At 39.8% G+C, this 19,516-nt stretch overlaps 2 protein-coding genes across 5 annotated transcripts in view; one reads left to right on the forward strand and one right to left on the reverse strand.

Annotated features, from left to right (window-relative positions):
- Positions 1-326: 326 nt before the first annotated feature.
- Positions 327-2,119, reverse strand: pbdc1 (polysaccharide biosynthesis domain containing 1). The gene is made up of 6 exons (XM_048176604.1): positions 1,982-2,119; positions 1,505-1,570; positions 1,332-1,391; positions 1,117-1,257; positions 913-1,024; positions 327-783 (listed from the first exon to the last, which is right to left on the reverse strand). The coding sequence occupies exons 1-6, from the start codon at positions 2,009-2,011 to the stop codon at positions 674-676; spliced, it is 519 nt and encodes a 172-aa protein (XP_048032561.1). The 5' UTR covers positions 2,012-2,119; the 3' UTR covers positions 327-673.
- An 860-nt stretch (positions 2,120-2,979) lies between these two features.
- The window catches only part of dmtn (dematin actin binding protein), a 33,366-nt gene continuing 16,829 nt past the window's right edge, over positions 2,980-19,516 (forward strand). Inside the window, exon 1 of one of the 4 annotated variants that reach the window (XM_048176583.1) lies at positions 2,980-3,250. The gene's annotated coding sequence lies outside the window, so the exon portion shown is untranslated. Of the gene's footprint in view, positions 3,251-5,953; positions 6,812-19,516 lie in introns of those variants that run through there. The other 3 variants (XM_048176591.1, XM_048176566.1, XM_048176573.1) reach the window with 3 other exon arrangements.

A 19,516-nucleotide genomic window follows, 5' to 3' on the forward strand; every position in this document is an offset into this window, starting at 1 on the left:
CTGCAGAAGAAATTCATACAGGTTTGGAACAACTTGAGGGTGAGTAAATGATCATATTATTTTAATTTTTGGGTGAATTATCCCTGTAAATCAAATTCATGGTATTCTGCAGTGAATATAATTTATTTTCCTAGTTATGCTCTGCTCAATATACTATTGGATTGAATTTACACTCTTATTAGAATTCTCAGTGTGGAAGTAATTTAATTCCTGTTGATGCAGTAAAGGTAACAGCAAAAAATTGTAAGTTGGCATTGGGATGCATCAAGATGTTCAAGGGTGAACTTTTAACTCCAAAAAAGAACTTATAAATTTTGAACTATACATTTTTGGTGTAACGGCCACTTTTATTAATGCGAGTTCTGCTTTTTGTTGAATGACATTTTAAAGTGAAATGCGAATGCAATTTCATAGCTTTCAAGCCATGACAATCAATTCACAGTACAGCAGCACATTTTCAGTGGGGAAATGTAGTTATTATAAAAAAGGTGCCAGACATTACAGGAAAATCAAAACAATTTTATCCACCTTCCGACTTTAAAGTACAAATAAAAAAGCAACTTTTACATACATTTACATAGGACATTTATTATGCATTTCTCCACTTTTTGAGCTTGATGTGCAATATCTCTACTACACCAAGAAGGACACTTAAAATGTTACACTGTTGTGATTAACTGTCATCTTTAAGTTGTTTGGTTTTTGAATTGGCTTTGTGGACGACGTCATTGTAGCCTTCTCTGTTTCTGGCAATCTCAATGGCGTAAAACTGGATTCTGGTGGCTGAAATGAAAAGAAAAAAATTTGTTTTCCCCCCTGAGCATTTCCTTCTAGTAATAATTTGTTTTCTCTTGGTAAGATGCTGATCTATTTCTTGGGGACTGAAATGAGTGTATGTGTGGCATTACATACCAAATATCGTGTTCTCCTCCGTGTAGTCTTTCTGACAGTCTAGACGTAATAATGTACCATAGTTGAAGTCCTCTACAACACCTTCAAACTGGTTACAAAAGGGCCTCCATTTCTGCAAAGAGAATTGAAATAGAGCTTGATCGACTCTCCATGGGTAATGTCTAAAATTAAACGCATCTCACGTGCAAGAGTAACGTCACAAACCTCTTTGGCGTCTGCTGACTTCAGCAGCTCCGGGTCCAGAACTTGAATACTGAGATCAGGAAATGCTTCCCGGAATTTAGTGTATATCTGCTCGTCTGATTTTGTTAGTTTTAGAAATTTAGGATCAACTGAGGAAATAAGCTGCAGAGAAATAAAGAATCAGTGAAAGAGTTCCAGATTCATTCATTCATTCATTCATTCATTCACTCACTTACATTAAAGTAAACTTCTGCGTGATTGTAGGCTTTCATAGCCCACATTACTTCCAACTGAGCCTGGTAGGAAACAAAATAAGGTTAGTGTTTTTAAGTGATACTCAATTTAAAAGAAAATTTGTTTTCTTCAAAGTTTTGCTTATTTGTGCAAATATAAAAAAATCCCATCTCACATCGTTTCCATACGCTTCTGCTGGAAGAGAGAGCGCATGCGCAGCTGCGGTGGCTCCCTCTATCCCCTGTTTAAAACACAAATATTAAACTCAATGGAGAATAAAGCGTTGCAGTGCATTAATAAATCTAATACGTAAAACTCGTGCCATTAATACCACAAGTGACCGTATTTATCAACGCTGTCAAGTACCCATGTTTGACTAGTAAAGAACTACCGAAGCATTTTAAACCTCGATGAATATAAATATCACTGATTAAGAATATTTTTTCTTATTCCTGATCTGTTTTGTTCATGTTGTTGCCATATGCTCATGACATGCTTGTTAGCATGCAAGCTAACTAAGATATGTAGCTGTAGCAAACTGGTGAACATTCGTTAACTGAGAACATCGCTTCAATAAAATACTAATTCTGCCTGTCGCGATATTGTACAGTGCTATATGTTTGTTGATTCGTTAAAATAATTCGTTCCCTACCAGAGATGCAAGAACATCCCCCGTGTCCATGCTGACGCCTTTTGACCCGGATGAGCTACAAACACGTCATAACGACAGGTCATGTGATTTAAATGCGTTTTGATGTTTTCAGTCTGGTGTTCGGTTCAGGTATTGTTGCTGTGAAATTGATTTTAGACCAATATAAATAATAAAATAATGTAAAATAATTAAAAGAAAAAGCATTGGTATCGAGGTTTATAAAAATGAAACAGCGTATAGTACTGCAAAAGCCTACAATATAAGAGGCTTCACTGCGCCCTCTAGTGGTTAGGCTCTGTTACAACTCTGTCGGTCATATGTTACAACAAAAGTAAGTTCATTCTGGAAACATAATGTATATCAAATGTATATCAAATAATCAAATGCTATATATTTATATAAAATGTTAAGTGAAATACTGCCTAAATAATAAGAGGCTTCACTGCGCCCTCTAGTGGTTATGCTCTGTTACAGGTTTTTGTGTGTGCGATAGTTTTTAAGCAATTTTAATACAAATATTTAAATAAATTTAAATTCTAACGTGATAAGCAAACTTTTTTTTTAATTGCGAGCTATTAGTGTAGTAGAATTCATGTAAAATAAAATATACTCATAAAAACTGTATTGTAGCTGCCATAATAATATCTTTACTGTGCCCTCTAGTGGTGTAATGGTCGATTATAACCTTTTTATTTTATTTAAATAGATTTTTCAAACACCTTGTCTCATTCAGGTAGCTAACATATCAGTTTTATCCTTATAAAGTCAGAGGCGACTTGCAAAGTTTGAATAATGTGAAACATAAACAATCACAGATGTATAAAGTCCAGGTCAGGATCAAATATAGCACATATTCTTATCAGTTCCAGTAATACTGCACACCAGGCTCAAAGAGAGGTTAGAAATAAGTGCCCCAATATGAGGAACACGACAGTCTCATCTTGGGTATACAGTTGTTTTATTCTCATTGGCTGGGCATTTACTGTAAAAGATGCTTCAGACGCACGTTTCCTCCGCAGCGGTGGTGTTTCAAAAACTACCAGACCGCGTTTTGGGGGTTTTATTAGCGCGTTCCGAGTCAGCTGACTCCGAAAGCGACTATGACGCACAAAATGCGGTCTAGGTAGACAGCTCACTGGTGTTTGAGACACTGCCAATGTGGCAAGAGCGTATGAACGCGTAATCCACGCAATGATCTTGAGTGAGACCTTTGAAATTCTGCATTTCTGGACGGAAAGGACAGAATAAACCGCTGCTTTACAGTCTGAGGTATGACTATGCGACTTGTTTATATCTCACTATATAGCTGGGATGCAGTGGAGTAAAATGTGCAGGCTATAAATGTTCAGATTATTATTGATGTGCAGTCATCGCTTGTTGTTGTTTGATGATGTATGATGGATGTACTTGTTAATATTTTGCCGTAGTCGATTATAAGCGTCACTGGAGGTTGTGCTAGAGGCATCATCATCATCATCATCATCACACTTGTCCTTCTACACGCACAAGATTCTCACGATCTCTAGAGGACGAATTCAAATAATTGTTTTATTTGGAAAACGTCGGATTGGGATTAAAAACCCGACTAAAAAATAAAATACGTCGTTTCGTTAGGCCATGTACAGCTGTAACCTTCAATCTTGACTTGAGACCTTAAATAAGGAATGTTCTGTGTATAGGCCTGTCCTTTAACTGTCCTGCATTATAATTCATAACTCGAGTCGTATAATTAACAACATTTAGCCTACTCAATTTGCATTTAAACAAATCGATTCAATTAAATTTCGGAGATATATAAACGCTTGTTTGATTTATTGGCTATTTATATTTATTTGTACCCTGCAAGCGTCACGAAATAACAGCAAACAGAGTAAATAACTAAAGAAACGAAAGCAGCAACAGTCTCACTGCTGGCACTAAAAGACGCGCCCCCGAACAGCTGCGCGTCCCCGCTGGTTCACTGTTTTCCTGTCACAAGCAACAGGAAACTACTGCTTCCCTTAAGGATACCTCAGTCCTGCAGCTTTTTCTTTGGAGCACTTATTATTTTTCATTTGTAGTCCAAATTAATTAAATATACAACGATATCTTATTTGTATTAATAATCTATAATTTATTATTATTACTACTTGTGGGAAGTTACCAGTGTTTAATACCAGACGCTCTGATTCATATTTGTAGAAATATTCATAGAAGGTTTGCCTGTACACAAAACAAACAAAGGAGCATTTGCTGTCACATGTCCTCATGAGCACACACTCTGAATTGACAGCATTGATGGTGGCAGTGAAAAGGCTTTCTCATCATCAGATAAAAGGCTGTAAGATGTAAGGAGCAAAGAGTCACATGTTAATTGTGTAGATCCAGAGATTCTTTAGTCTCAGATGGCATATTCCCTGCGATGTCTTTACCTGTAGCTGAATATACGTTTATTTCATATTCCTCATGACTTGTATAAAAAGACTTTTGTACTGAAACAGATGAAGATGTGTAGTGATGGTGTATAATGAAACACTGAAGCAGACTGATCATCTGTTTGATATTAGACAGCAGATGACCTCCTCTTCCTGCAGTTTCATTTAAGATTTGCATGGAAAATCAATGCTGAATAGAAATAACATTTCTATTCAATCCAATTCTATTTTATTCTATTCTGCCTGGTCTAGATCCTATTCTCTTCTGTTCTTTCCTGTCATATTCTATTCTATTCTATTCTATTCTATTCCCTTTTGCGCTTTTTAAGACAGGACAGGGCTATTCTGTTCTGCTCTCTTCTATTCTATCATATTGTATTCTTTCCTAACATATTCTATTCTATTCTATTCTATTCTATTCTATTCTATTCTATTCTATTCTATTCTATTCTATTCAGCCTAGATCTGTCCCCTTCTTTTTTCTTCTGTTGTGTCATATTCTATTCTTTCCTGTCATATTCTATTCTATTTTGCAGTTTTTAGGATAGGGCTAATCTGTTATATTCTGCCATATACTGTTAATTCCTGTCCTATTGTATTCCATTGTGATGTTTTTTTTTGGTCTATTATATTCTATACTATATTCTTTCCTGTCCAGTCTAAATCTATCTATGACATATTCTATTATTTACTGTCATATTCAATTTTATTCTATTCTTTTTTTTCTGTTTTGTTCTTTCCTTACTTGTTCATTATGGTCTAGAACTATTGCCTCCTTTTAAGTCATATTCTATTACTTTCTGTCATATTTTATTCTATTCATATTTTATTTTATTCTTTCCTTATTCATTTATTTTGGTCTAGAATAGATCTATTCCCTTACGTTCTATTGTCATATTTAATTAATTTCTGTCATATGTTATTCTATTCTTAAGTTTCATGTCTGGTCTAGATCTATTTCCTTCCCTTCTGTCCTATTTTATTATTTGTCGTCATATTCTGTTCTGTTGTATTTTGCAGTTTTTGGGCCAGGACTATTCTATTCTATTCTATTCTATTCTATTCTATTCTATTCTATTCTATTCTTTCCTGTCTGGCCTAGATATATTCCCTTCTCTTTTCTTCTATTGTCATATTCTGTTCTGTTCTATTTTGCAGTTTTGAGGACTATTCTATTCTATTCTATTCTATTCTATTCTATTCTATTCTTTCCTGTCCAGTTTAGATCCATTTCCTTCTAGTCTACTGTGGCATATTATATTCATTTCTGTCATATTCTATTTTATTCTTTCCTTATTAATTTATCATGGTCTAGATTTGTCTATTCTGTCATATTCTATTCATTTCTGTCATTTGTTATTCTATTCTTAAGTTTCATGTCTGGTCTAGATCTATTTCCTTCCCTTCTCTCCTATTTTATTATTTTTTGTCATATTCTATTCTGTTGTATTTTGCAGTTTTTGGACCGGGACTATTCTATTCTATTCTATTCTATTCTATTCTATTCTATTCTATTCTATTCGGTTAAATTTTTTGTTTTATATCTGTTCTATTCTGTCCTGTCCTAAAGCTGAAAAATGGGCTGTGATACTTTGTGTGAAAATGTATTTTGAACAGAGTTGTGACAAGATATTTTCGGGCTCCTGATGGTCTTCTCCTGTCATTCAGTTTGCAGTGAAGTGATTCACTAAGAGTGTAAATTGAGAAGCATTTCAGGTTTAATCAATGGGACACTAATCTGATTGAACAAATCCAGCAGTCAGTCTCTCAGTCTAATGGTCTGATCTTCACAGGATTGTTGACTGAACTAGTCAAGACAATCCAGAGCTCTGCTAAACCCCCAGGCTTGTGACCTGGATAGCACTACATGCGGAATAAAACTAAGCCTAGAATAAAGAAACATGGCTGCCCAGACCACGTGCAGCACATCAGAAGTGACGGGGAGGAGTTAGGAAGGGCTTGTTTTCTGGGACGTGATGTGCAGCATGGCCATTGTTCAAACAAGAAAGATCTTCAAGAGGAGGGCTTCCTCAGGCTGTTTATGTCAAGCCAGAAACACAAGCTCCCCAGCTCCTCAGCCCATCACATCGCTCTCCCAGTGGAGCAAGAAGGCCTCGCCAAGGTAATGGATCCTGTATCCATCAGCGCTGCTTGGAGAATTCTCATCAGACGAAGCAGAGCGTTGCCCTGGTGACGCAACCGACGTGTCTGATTGGGCGTTGGCTGCTCTTGGTCTGCTGAGATAAGTGCATTTCAGTTTGGGTGGAGAGAGAAGTGGGTGGGGTCTTCTAGACAGCGTGCAGGGAGAGAGAAACGACGAGGACTGAGGAGAACGGGAGTAGGATGACAGGAAGTCTGGATCTCTCAGCGTAGGATTTCCTCTTCATCACAGAGCTGGAGCTGAGGTGGAATCCTGGTGTGTATTGTGGCTTGTTTTGCCTCCAAAATGACCCTTTCCTTTCAGACTAATCATGGTTGGTTCTGCGATCCCTTCCTTTATTTTTTTTTTCTTTCATTTTTTAATTTAATTTTTTGGTGCTTGGTCCTGTGCAGTTTTTAGTTGTTTCATTCCATAAACTTATCAGTGGTTTCCTTTGGTAAAACCAAACCAATTTATTTTATTCAAGTCCAGAATAAAATATGGCTCATTTCCTTTTCAAATTCAGCTGTTTTAAAAACATATATATGATTTTAACTCTCAAATGGTGATAAAACTCTTACTTTATGCTTGGAAGTGTTGTGTTGATGCTAGAAGGTGGTCTTTCTGCCTCATTATGAGTGTTAGAAGATTTCTGATCTTTTTCTTAATCAGTATTTTTGTCTTTTCTTCCATTAAAAAATATTTAAACATCTTTAAAACAAGAGAAATTTAACAACTGTATCGGATATTTAGTTTTCAGACACAAATACTGATTAAGATTTTGTAGTGACTAAGAATCATATTCCCTCACTGCTTACTCATGCATGCTAAACCTCTCTGATGGGAGATAAGGGCATTCTCTGGATCTCGTGAGTGCACTGCCTTGCTTCCTTATTACTGTAACACGCACTGTTTTCAGTAATGCTTGAAGCAGGCCCATTAATACCGGTCTGACACACTATGCTGTCTTTAACAGAGTAGTGTTAGTAATGGTAGATCATTTAAGCTTTTCTGTGGTTGATCAGTTTACTACTACAGTACAATATTTTATCCTACTATGAGAATACATGCAGTTCATATGGCCTCAGTGCATGAATACAATGGAATAGTTGAATTTCATCAAGTGCGCTTTTTTGGCCTTCAAAATCTAGCGTACCATTCACTTGGAAGAGCCAGCATAATTTTTAATATAACTCCAGTTGTGTTTGGCTAAAAGAAGAAAGTCATATACACTTAAGATGGCTTAAAGGTGCCCTAGAACTTTTTTTTAAAAGATGTAATATAAGTCTAAGGTGTCCCCTGAATGTGTCTGTGAAGTTTCAGCTCAAAATACCCCATAGATTTTTTTTAATTCATTTTTTTAACTGCCTATTTTGGGGCATAATTAGAAATGAGCCGATTCAGGGTGTGCGGCCCTTTAAATCTGGTGCTCCACGCCCCAAGAGCTCGCGCTTGCCTTAAACAACATTAAAAAAAAATTCAAACAGCTGATATAACCCTCAAAATGGATCTTTACAAAGTGTTCGTCATGCAGCATGTCTAATCGCGTAAGTACAGTGTTTATTTTGATGTTTACATTGATTCTGAATGTGTTTGAGGCTGTGCTCCGTGGCTAACGGCTAATGCTACACTGTTGGAGAGATTTAAAAAGAATGAAGTTGTGTTTATGCATTATACAGACTGCAAGTGTTTAAAAAATGAAAATAGCGACGGCTCTCTTGTCTCCGTGAATACAGTAAGAAACGATGGTAACTTTAACCACATTTAACAGTACATTAGCAACATGCTAACGAAACATTTAGAAAGACAATTTACAAATATCACTAAAAATATCATGTTATCATGAATCATGTCAGTTATTATTGCTCCATCTGCCATTTTTTGCTATTGTCCTTGCTTGCTTACCTAGTCTGTTGATTCAGCTCTGCACAGATCCAGACGTTCTGCCCTTGTCTAATGCCTTTCATAATGTTGGGAACATGGGCTGGCATATGCAAATATTGGGGGAGTCTTATTCGGAGGTCTTTTAAACCAATGAGATTTATATAAGAAGGAGGAAACAATGGAGTTTGAGACTCACTGTATGTCATTTCCGTGTACTGAACTCTTGTTATTTAACTATGCCCAGGTAAATTAAATTTTTGAATCTAGGGCACCTTTAAGGGTGAGTGAATTATGGGATATTTTTAATTTTCCCATAATTTTCATAACCCTTTGAAATAAATTGTTTTTATACATATAATCAACATTTGTAAATGAGTAGTTTTATATTTCTCCATCATTTTTAATTTGATTATGCTGTTCGCAATGCTTCATGGGATTGTAGATCTTTCCCTTTTGTCTTTTTGTCCAATTTTCAAAAAATGTTTTGCTTCATATCAAAGTTCGTAATGTTACAGTTCACCTCGTTGCTGATTAGCTTGGTTCATGGCTTATAACTCTTTAACAAAGACTATTTTAAAATCACAATGGGAAAAATTTATGGAAAAAAAAAAAAAAACTTCTGGAACCAGTGCTGCTAAAAAAAGGGGGGTGGTCACTGTTGCATTAAGATAAATGCTTTTGACATTGTCTCTGACTTCTGTTAAGATCAATATTGTGTGTTGGTCACTATTATAGGCACTTTAAAGGCAGATAGATTTGCAGTAGAATTCACTGTGAGAGAAAATCTAAAAACAATGGTCCCTCTCTACCTTTTGAGGTGATGTGTGCTGTCAGATTCCTGCTGGAACAGCAAATATCTCAATTTTGATGTGCACCAGCAGCATCCTGAGGTTCACTACAAGCTACAGCATAAAAACACAATAAAATGTATGGAATCTCCACACAGTAGGTAACTGGTCAGCGAAACTGATCATGCAAATGACAATATCCCCACAATTATTTAACTGCTAAATTATCTTCTCAGCATGTGAATCACCATTAAATCAAACTTTATTTGAGCCTGGTGCTCAGGGACTCTTCTTAGCCAGATTGAACTTGAATTACAGACAGCTTGATGCACATGGGTCCCTTCGTCTCAAATGACAGGCCATTTACATTGTGCTCAGGGTGATCAATCACTTCAGTAAAGTGGTGCTGAGGGTCTCAGTACGATGTCCTTCACGCCAGAGTAAACCTGACCTGAGCTGAACGCTAACCCTGTAACCAGCAGGGAAAGCCGTCTATGGCTGAGATCAGTCGAGGGTGGAAAGGTGGAGGAAAGGAAACCAACAGTCATGTTTGGTGCTACAGTAGATTCCTCTCACTGCATTTTCTGTCACAGATTTGTTTTTGGCAAACATGGAGGTTTAAAATAAATTTTTGGCTTTAGAATAAATAGAAAATGGAAGATTTAATATGCTGTTTAAGGGTGAGTCTCTTAAAACTGCCAAGAAAAACATGGATTATCAAAATCAAAAGAAAATTTGCATCACTTTACAATAAGGTCCCATTAGTTAACGTTATAGTTAAGGCATTTACTAATAATAACTGACAATGTTTTTGTTACATTTGTTACATTACTTATTCGTCTTTGTTAATATTAGTTAATAAAAATACAACTGTTCATTGTTCAGTTTAGCAAATGTTGAAATGAACTGAGATTAATAAATGTTTTAGAAGGGTTTTCATTGTTAGTTCATGTTTACTAATATAGTTAACTAATGATAAAGAATGAAACATTATTGTAAAGTGTTATCAGAAATTAGATTAAATCTAGACAGAACTGCCATATTAGAATTATTCTTATATTTTAATATTTATAATCTTTTTAAATTATTTTATTTTGTAATCTGAAATATAATTTCAGTATTTAAGTATTTTTATAATTAATTTATTTTATAATTTAAAATTTTAGTTCTGTATTTTTTATAATTGTTTGATTTTATAATTGGAAAAGGTATTGCAGTATTTAATTAAAGCATTTTTAATAACTAATAAAATTTCAAATAATAAAATAAAATAAAGTACTGAGATTGAGAAGTTGGGTGGACATGAAAATGTCACATTGCAAGAAATGCAGTCTTTTTTTTGCGTAAAATAGTGCAAAATTATTATTTTGTGCAAAATATAATTTCTATTTTTTTTTTTTTTTTTTGAGGTGAAATATGACCCAGACATTTCTTTAGAGATTTACCCATAAATGTTATGCGTTTCCCTTGACATTTCGTCTTTTTTTCCCCTGAAGCAACACATGAGCAGTCAAAACAAACCGGAACGAACAAGCTCTGGCATTACCCCGAGTGAACTTCATCAAATCAAAAAGCTGTTTTTGCAAATAGAGCATCTTTGTCGACTATTTTCATGCAAGGAAATGGATTCAAAACGCCTTGAGGCTTGTACCCTGCTTAGAGTGTGTTACTTATGTTCTTGTCATAAAATATTCAAGGCACATCCTTATATGAAATTGAAATGACTGTTAAAACTAATTAGCACATTAAAGACTGCCAACCCGAAACCATCTGTACTCAGTATAATTCTCTGCTGTTTTCTGATGCTGAAACCTGATAAATTCTGTGGACAATTCTCTGCTCAACGAGAAATTGGGTGAGCAATCGTGATGTCACTTCCCCTCCCCCACACTAACAGGATGTCTCTGCGTCTAATGAATTAATGTCTCATTTCATAAAGACATTAGTCCACTGATCCCCTTTGTGGAGATCAGACGGATGGTGTAACTGTTTCCTTCATATTTATTCATACTGACAGCAGCTTTTACGGTCAATTCTTCCAATAACTGGGCAAAAAGATAGTACCGCCCCCAGCTGATGCAATTGGTTGAGCCAATGTTGCTATGTCGGGCTGACTGGGATGATGGCAAGTTTTAAAAGCATCACAGAATCAGTGTTATTATTGTTAATTAAAGATCATTTTTGTTAGTTAAAATAAAGCTGAAATAATATAAAATAAAACAGAAACACTAGATGTAAAAACTTGGAGCTGTTGCCTACTATCTGAAAAAAAAAATGATGTTCTAAAATTACAAAACTGAAATAGAAATAAATGAAAGCTAAATAAAAATAAAATAGAAATATTGGATGAAAAAATGTAATTAGATCTGTTGCCTTGGCAACTAACTAAAATCAAATGAGTTGAAGTACTAAAATTACTAAAACCAAACTGAAATAGATATAAATAAAAGCCGAATAAAAAAAAAAAATAGAAATATTGGATTAAAAACTTAAATTAGAACTGTTGCCTAGGCAACTAAATGAAATCAAATGAGTTGAAGTACTAAAATTACTAAAACTGAAATAAATAAAAGCTAAATAGAAATAAAAAATAAAATAGAAATATTGGATGAAAAACTTCAATTAGAACTGTTGTCTAGGCAACTAACTGAAAACAAGTTGAAACACTAAAATTACTAAAACTGAAATTAATATAAATGAAGCTAAATAGAAATAACAAAATAGAAATATTGGATGAACACTTAAATTAGAACTGTTGCCTAGGCAACTAACTAAAATAAAACAAGTTGAAATACTAAAATTACTAAAACTGAAATGGATATAAATAAAAGCTAAATAGAAATGAAATCAAATAGAAATATTGGATGAAAAACTTAAATTAGAACTGTTGCCTAGGCAACTAACTGAAATAAAACAAGTTGAAATACGAAAATTACTAAAACTGAAATTAATATAAATGAAGCTAAATAGAAATAACAAAATAGAAATATTGGATGAACACTTAAATTAGAACTGTTGCCTAGGCAACTAACTGAAATAAAACAAGTTGAAATACTAAAATTACTAAAACTGAAATTAATATAAATGAAGCTAAATAGAAATAACAAAATAGAAATATTGGATGAACACTTAAATTAGAACTGTTGCCTAGGCAACTAACTGAAATAAAACAAGTTGAAATACTAAAATTACTAAAACTGAAATGGATATAAATAAAAGCTAAATAGAAATGAAATAAAATAGAAATATTGGATGAAAAACTTAAATTAGAACTGTTGCCTAGGCAACTAACTGAAAACAAGTTGAAACACTAAAATTACTAAAACTGAAATGAATATAAATGAAGCTAAATAGAAATAACAAAATATAAATATTGGATGAAAAACTTAAATTAGAACTGTTGCCTAGGCAACTAACTGAAAACAAGTTGAAACACTAAAATTACTAAAACTGAAATGAATATAAATGAAGCTAAATAGAAATAACATAAAATAGAAATATTGGATGAACACTTAAATTAGAACTGTTGCCTAGGCAACTAACTGAAATAAAAACAAGTTGAAATACTAAAATTACTAAAACTGAAATAGATATAAATACAAGCTAAATAGAAATGAAATCAAATAGAAATATTGGATGAAAAACTTAAATTAGAACTGTTGCCTAGACAACTAACTGAAAACAAGTTGAAACACTAAAATTACTAAAACTGAAATTAATATAAATGAAGCTAAATAGAAATAACAACATGGAAATATTGGATGAAAAACTTAAATTAGAACTGTTGCCTAGACAACTAACTGAAAACAAGTTGAAACACTAAAATTACTAAACCTGAAATTAATATAAACGAAGCTAAATAGAAATAACAAAATGGAAATATTGGATGAAAAACTTAAATTAGAACTGTTGCCTAGGCAACTAACTGAAAACATGTTGAAACACTAAAATTACTAAAACTGAAATTAATATAAATGAAGCTAAATAGAAATAACAAAATAGAAATATTGGATGAACACCTAAATTAGAACTGTTGCCTAGGCGACTAACTGAAATAAAACAAGTTGAAGTACTAAAATTACTAAAACTGAAATGGATATAAATAAAAGCTAAATAGAAATGAAATAAAATAGAAATATTGGATGAAAAATTTAAATTAGAACTTTTGCCTAGGCAACTAACTGAAAACAAGTTGAAACACTAAAATTACTAAAACTGAAATGAATATAAATGAAGCTAAATAGAAATAACATAAAATAGAAATATTGGATGAACACTTAAATTAGAACTGTTGCCTAGGCAACTAACTGAAATAAAACAAGTTGAAATACTAAAATTACTAAAACTGAAATAGATATAAATACAAGCTAAATAGAAATGAAATCAAATAGAAATATTGGATGAAAAACTTAAATTAGAACTGTTGCCTAGACAACTAACTGAAAACAAGTTGAAACACTAAAATTACTAAAACTGAAATTAATATAAATGAAGCTAAATAGAAATAACAAAATAGAAATATTGGATGAACACCTAAATTAGAACTGTTGCCTAGGCGACTAACTGAAATAAAACAAGTTGAAGTACTAAAATTACTAAAACTGAAATGGATATAAATAAAAGCTAAATAGAAATGAAATAAAATAGAAATATTGGATGAAAAACTTAAATTAGAACTGTTGCCTAGGCAACTAACTGAAATAAAACAAGTTGAAATACTAAAATTACTAAAATTGAAATAGATATAAATGCAAGCTAAATAGAAATGAAATAAAATAGAAATATTGGATGAAAAACTTAAATTAGAACTTTTGCCTAGGCAACTAACTGAAAACAAGTTGAAACACTAAAATTACTAAAACTGAAATGAATATAAATGAAGCTAAATAGAAATAACAAAATAGAAATATTGGATGAACACTTAAATTAGAACTGTTGCCTAGGCAACTAACTGAAATAAAACAAGTTGAAATACTAAAATTACTAAAACTGAAATGGATATAAATAAAAGCTAAATAGAAATGAAATCAAATAGAAATATTGGATGAAAAACTTAAATTAGAACTGTTGCCTAGGCAACTAACTGAAATAAAACAAGTTGAAATACTAAAATTACTAAAACTGAAATAGATATAAATACAAGCTAAATAGAAATGAAATCAAATAGAAATATTGGATGAAAAACGTCTCGGTTACGTATGTAACCCTCGTTCCCTGAAGGAGGGAACGGAGACGTACGTCAGTAGTGACCGACGAATTGGGATATCGCTAGAGAGCCCTATCAGCTTCTAGTGAACTAAAACAAGCCAATGGAATTGGCGTGCGATATTTGCATAATGCGCACCGCCTCCGACAGGTGTATATAAATAGGAAGCAGATGCAATCGCACTCTGTTTTTCGCTGAGGAGACAACTGGTGTCCGCACAACAGCGAGGGTACAGAAACTGTGGCGACGGGACGTACGTCTCCGTTCCCTCCTTCAGGGAACGAGGGTTACATACGTAACCGAGACGTTCCCTTTCAGTCGGTCACGTTCGACGTACGTCAGTAGTGACCGACGAATTGGGATCCCAAATAAAGCGCCACAGTTACGAAACCCCTTCCAGTGCCCAGTGCAAGCTCTAGCCACCCGTCGCACCAATTGGGACGGTGAAGGGGGCAAGCTTACGCCGAGAGAGTCTACTGCTGTTCCGACATACCCACTAAGTAAACTAGACTACACTGGGGAAGCGAACCCGTAGGGGACGCTGCGGAGGCCACTACCTACCCAATGGGGGAGGAGTTTACGTGGAGAATACACATATGGACTGGCCCGGGGGGAAAGACACGGACTCGCCGTAGGGAGTTTTAAACCGTGGACAATTACACATATGGGACCGCTCACGTAGAGGAGTCACGACATATGGAACCCAGCCAACAGACAACGTCGGTGACGGATGTAGGCCTGGCATCAGACACTCCGCAATGTCCGAGCCGAAGGGGGAGGCGGAGGAACTCGACAGGGTTCGCCAAGCGGGGAACACGACTGGAGTAAAAAATATGCACGTATCCGGCCCAGGGGGCGGGAATGGCATTGCAAGCCGACACTTAGAGCGGGTTCAACGCGTCTACCGGCTAGTGGAAGCGAGTACACAGGAAGATACCGGCTCTACACGTAGGCTATAAAACCTAGCGAACGTGTTAGGTGTCGCCCAGCCCGCAGCTCTACAGATATCTGTCAGCGAGGCGCCCTGAGCCAGCGCCCAGGAAGAGGCCACTCCTCTGGTGAAGTGGGCTCTCAACCCAAGCGGGCAAGGCACGCCTTGGGAATCGTACGCCAAGGCGATGGCACCCACTATCCAGTGGGCCATCCTCTGCTTGGAGACAGCCTTTCCCTTCTGCTGGCCTCCGTAACAGATGAAGAGCTGATCTGAGGTCCTGAAGCTTCGCATTCTGTCCACGTACACACGCAGAGCGCGGACGGGACAGAGCAAAGCTAGGGCTGGGTCTGCCTCCTCCGAAGGCAGCGCTTGCAGGTTCACTACCTGATCTCTGAAGGGAGTGGTAGGAACCTTGGGCACATATCCAGGCCAGGGTCTCAGGATGACGTGAGAATCACCGGGCCCGAATTCTAGGCACGCTTCGTCGACCGAAAATGCATGCAGATCCCCTACCCTCTTAAGGGAAGCCAATGCAACCAGAAGAACCGCAAGGCTCAAAGGGATGACCCCGGAGAGCTGTGAGAACCAGGGTCAGATCCCAAGAGGGTACGGAGGAAGGGCGAGGATTCAGTCTCCTTGCCCCCCTCAGGAACCTGACGATCAGATCGTGTTTCCCCAGGGACTTACCCTCAACTGCGTGGTGATGTGCAGCGATAGCGGCAACATACACCTTTAGGGTGGAGGGAGACAGCCTTCGCTCCAGCCCTTCTTGCACGAAGGAAAGCACGGATCTGACCGAGCATAATCGGGGGTCCTCTCGGCGAGAGGTGCACCATTCAAAGAATAGGTTCCACTTCAGCGCATAGAGGCTCCGAGTAGAGGGAGCTCTAGCGGAAGTGATGGTGTCTACGACCGCTTGCGGGAGATCACTCAGAACCTCCGCATCCCGTCCAGGGACCACACGTGGAGGTTCCACAGGTCGGGATGCGGGTGCCATAGGGTGCCCCGTCTCTGAGTCAGGAGGTCCTTCCTCAGAGGAATCGGCCAGGGAGGGGCTGTCGCGAGGAGTGTGAGGTCCGAGAACCAGGTCCGAGTGGGCCAGTACGGCGCCACCACTAACAAGACCTGCTCCCCGTCCTCCCTGACCTTGCACAAGAGTTGTGCGAGAAGGCTCACTGGGGGAAACGCATATTTGCGCAGACCCTGGGGCCAGCTGTGTGCCAGGGCATCCGTGCCGAGCGTGCCGCCGGTCAGGGAATAGAACCACTGGCAGTGGGCAGTTTCTGGGGAGGCAAACAGGTCTACCTGGGCCTCGCCGAAATGCTGCCAAATCAGCTGAACCGCCTGGGGGTGGAGTCGCCACTCGCCCGCAAGTGAAGGCTGCCGTGACAGCTCGTCGGCTGCACGGTTGAGCACACCTGGGACATGAGTGGCCCGAAGGGACCTCAGATGCTTCTGACTCCACAACAAGAGATGGCGGGCGAGTTGCGACATGCGACGGGAGCGTAGACCACCTTGATGGTTGATGTACGCAACGGCCGCAGTGCTGTCCGAGCGGACCAGTACGTGCTTGTCTGACAGCAGCTCCTTGAAGCGGCCCAGTGCAAGACGTACTGCTAGCAACTCCAGGCAATTGATATGCCAATGCAGCTGAGGCCCCGTCCAAAGACCCGACACTGCATGCCCGTTGTACGTGGCCCCCCCATCCCGTGGCAGAGGCGTCTGTGGAGACCACAGCATGCCTGGACACTTGTTCAAGGGGTACTCCGGCCCGCAGGAACGAAAGATCCGACCACCGGATGAGGGTGCGACGGCAGCTCGGTGTCACGGGGACACGGAGCGTGCCGCGCTGCCACGCCCATCTCGGGACCCGGACCGCGGAGCCAGTGTTGAAGCGGCCTCATATGGAGCAATCCGAGCAGCGTTACCGTGGCTGCAGATGCCATATGCCCCAGGAGCCTCTGAAATACTTTCAGTGGGGCCGCTGTCCTGCGCTTGAGCGTGCTCAGGCAGGTCAACACCGACTGGATGCGTTCCTCGGTGAGGCGCGCAGTCCGGGCGACCGAGTCTAGCTCAAGACCAAGACAAGAGATCCTCTGCCCGGGGGAGAGTTGCTCTTGTCCCAGTTGACCCGAAGCCCCAACCGGCTGAGGTGAGCTAAAACCATATCCCTGTGTTCGCACTGCGCTCGCAAGCTGGCCAGGATCAACCAGTCGTCGAGGTAGTTGAGAATACGAACGCCTTGTTCCTTGAGGGGAACAATGGCCGCCTCCGCAACCTTCGTGAAGACGCGGGGCGACAGGGCCAGCCCGAAAGGTAGGACTTTGTACTGATATGCTCGACCCTCGAACGCAAACCGTAGAAAGGGTCTGTGGCAAGGCAGAATCGAGACATGAAAGTACGCGTCCTTCAGGTCGATCGCTGCAAACCAATCCCGGGGACGGACGCATTCGAAAACGCGCTTCTGCGCATCTTGAACGGCAACTTGTAAAGGTACCGGTTCAAGACGCACAGATCCAGGATTGGCCATAGCCCACCGCCCTTTTTGGTACAATGAAGTAGGGGGCTGTAAAACCCCGACTTCATATCGGCTGGAGGGACCAGCTCGATTGCATCCTTCGCCAGGAGGACAGCAATCTCCGCCCGGAGAACAGGTGAGTTGTCCAGTGACACCTGAGTGTAGTGGACACCCCTGAAAACCAGGGGACGCCGGGCGAACTGAATCGCATAGCCGAGTCTGATGGTACGAATGAGCCAGCTGGACAGGCTGGGGAGCGCCATCCACGCTTCCAGACACCGAGCCAGCGGGACCAAAGGCACCACAGACGCACCGGGGGTGGGACAGCGAGGCAGAGTACGGGGACCCGACTCGGACGGCATGGGAGCGGCCCGGAGTGTGGTCAGACTCTGCGAGGCAGCAGTGCGTATGGAAGACGGCGCACAGGGCGCGGCCTGCACCATCACACTGCCACCTGCTGGCAATGTGAGGGGGGGCTGCGCGTGACAAGGCAGGGCCTCGCACGCTGACAGCCGCAAGCAGAGTACGGGGACCCAACTCGGACAGCATGGGAGCGGCCCGGAGTGTGGTCAGACTCTGCGAGGTAGCAGTGTGAATGGGAGACGGCACATGGGGTGCGGCCTGAACCACCACACTGGAACCTGCTGGTGAAGTGAGAGAGGGCTGAGAGTGGCAAGGGGGGGCCTTGCACACTACCAGCCACACCCTCTTGGGACCTGGAGGATCAGATAACAGTTCTATTCGTGGGTACCGCTGGACTCCGGAGAGCCAGCGGCGGAACAGACCAGAAATCTCCACCCGGCCCTCCTCCGGGGAAAGAACTGTTTACTTCAGCTGCAGGTCACCATATCCCCAGGACCACCTCCTGCTAACCAACTGGGTTGGCTGTGGGGAGAGCGGGCTGGGTTTTAGGCCAGCTTGTGAGATGAGCACATTGAGAAAGTGTACTTGACGATGACACATCCCAGCAAGACTAGCCAGGGGTGTTTCCGGACCACCATGGTGGACATTGTCTGGCCAGAGGCCTGCGCTATGACCTGCATCATGCGTAGCTCAACCCTGACTCAGAACTACCCACATGCAATGAGTGCTTTGGCCTACCACGGACTTGCCGGGGGCCAAGACCCATGCAGGGCAGAGGTGGTGTGCCCGTAGCACTGCGACCCCACCCTAAAGGGTAGTGAGAGAGAAAACTTGTAATGCAGATTATGGCCCCCTTGGCGTTCCATATTTAACACCAAAGAGGCTACAAAACTGCCAAGTTTTTCCATGCACGTCCGGGCACAGGGGGCGGGGCAAGGCGAGTGCGCGTCACACAACGCCCCCAGGGGCCCGGGAAAGCATGGTTGTCAAGTCTGAATCTGATTCAGCATGAGCACATCACGACTGTGGGACGCTCAGCATCATCTTCATTTTCAGAGCCCAACAATACTCTCTCCAATGTAGCAGTTGACATCTGATCCTCTGCTGGAGCTCCGACTAAGACGCTAGGTCCCTCATGAGAAGGACCAGCAATCCAAGCAGAAGCTACCAGCCATGTTGGACAGTGAATGTGGCCGTCCAACTGGACGACACACGGCGCACTGGGTGCCGACGTGGCCATGTTTTATTAAACATGAACCACCCACGGACATAGTCACAACATGTTTGC

Source organism: Megalobrama amblycephala, linkage group LG2 (genome assembly GCF_018812025.1).
Source record: "Megalobrama amblycephala isolate DHTTF-2021 linkage group LG2, ASM1881202v1, whole genome shotgun sequence".
Lineage (NCBI taxonomy): Eukaryota > Metazoa > Chordata > Actinopteri > Cypriniformes > Xenocyprididae > Megalobrama > Megalobrama amblycephala.

What these genes read in the sequence shown, in the direction of transcription:
- pbdc1 (XM_048176604.1), bottom strand. Translation starts at nt 2,011, where the DNA reads ATGGACACGGGGGATGTTCTTGCATCTCTG. An exon ending in GGGATGTTCTTGCATCTCTG is followed by an intron (nt 1,571 to 1,981) that starts GTAGGGAACGAA and finishes TGTTTTAAACAG; the next exon opens with GGGATAGAGGGAGCCACCGC. An exon ending in AGTCAGCAGACGCCAAAGAG is followed by an intron (nt 1,025 to 1,116) that starts GTTTGTGACGTT and finishes TTCTCTTTGCAG; the next exon opens with AAATGGAGGCCCTTTTGTAA.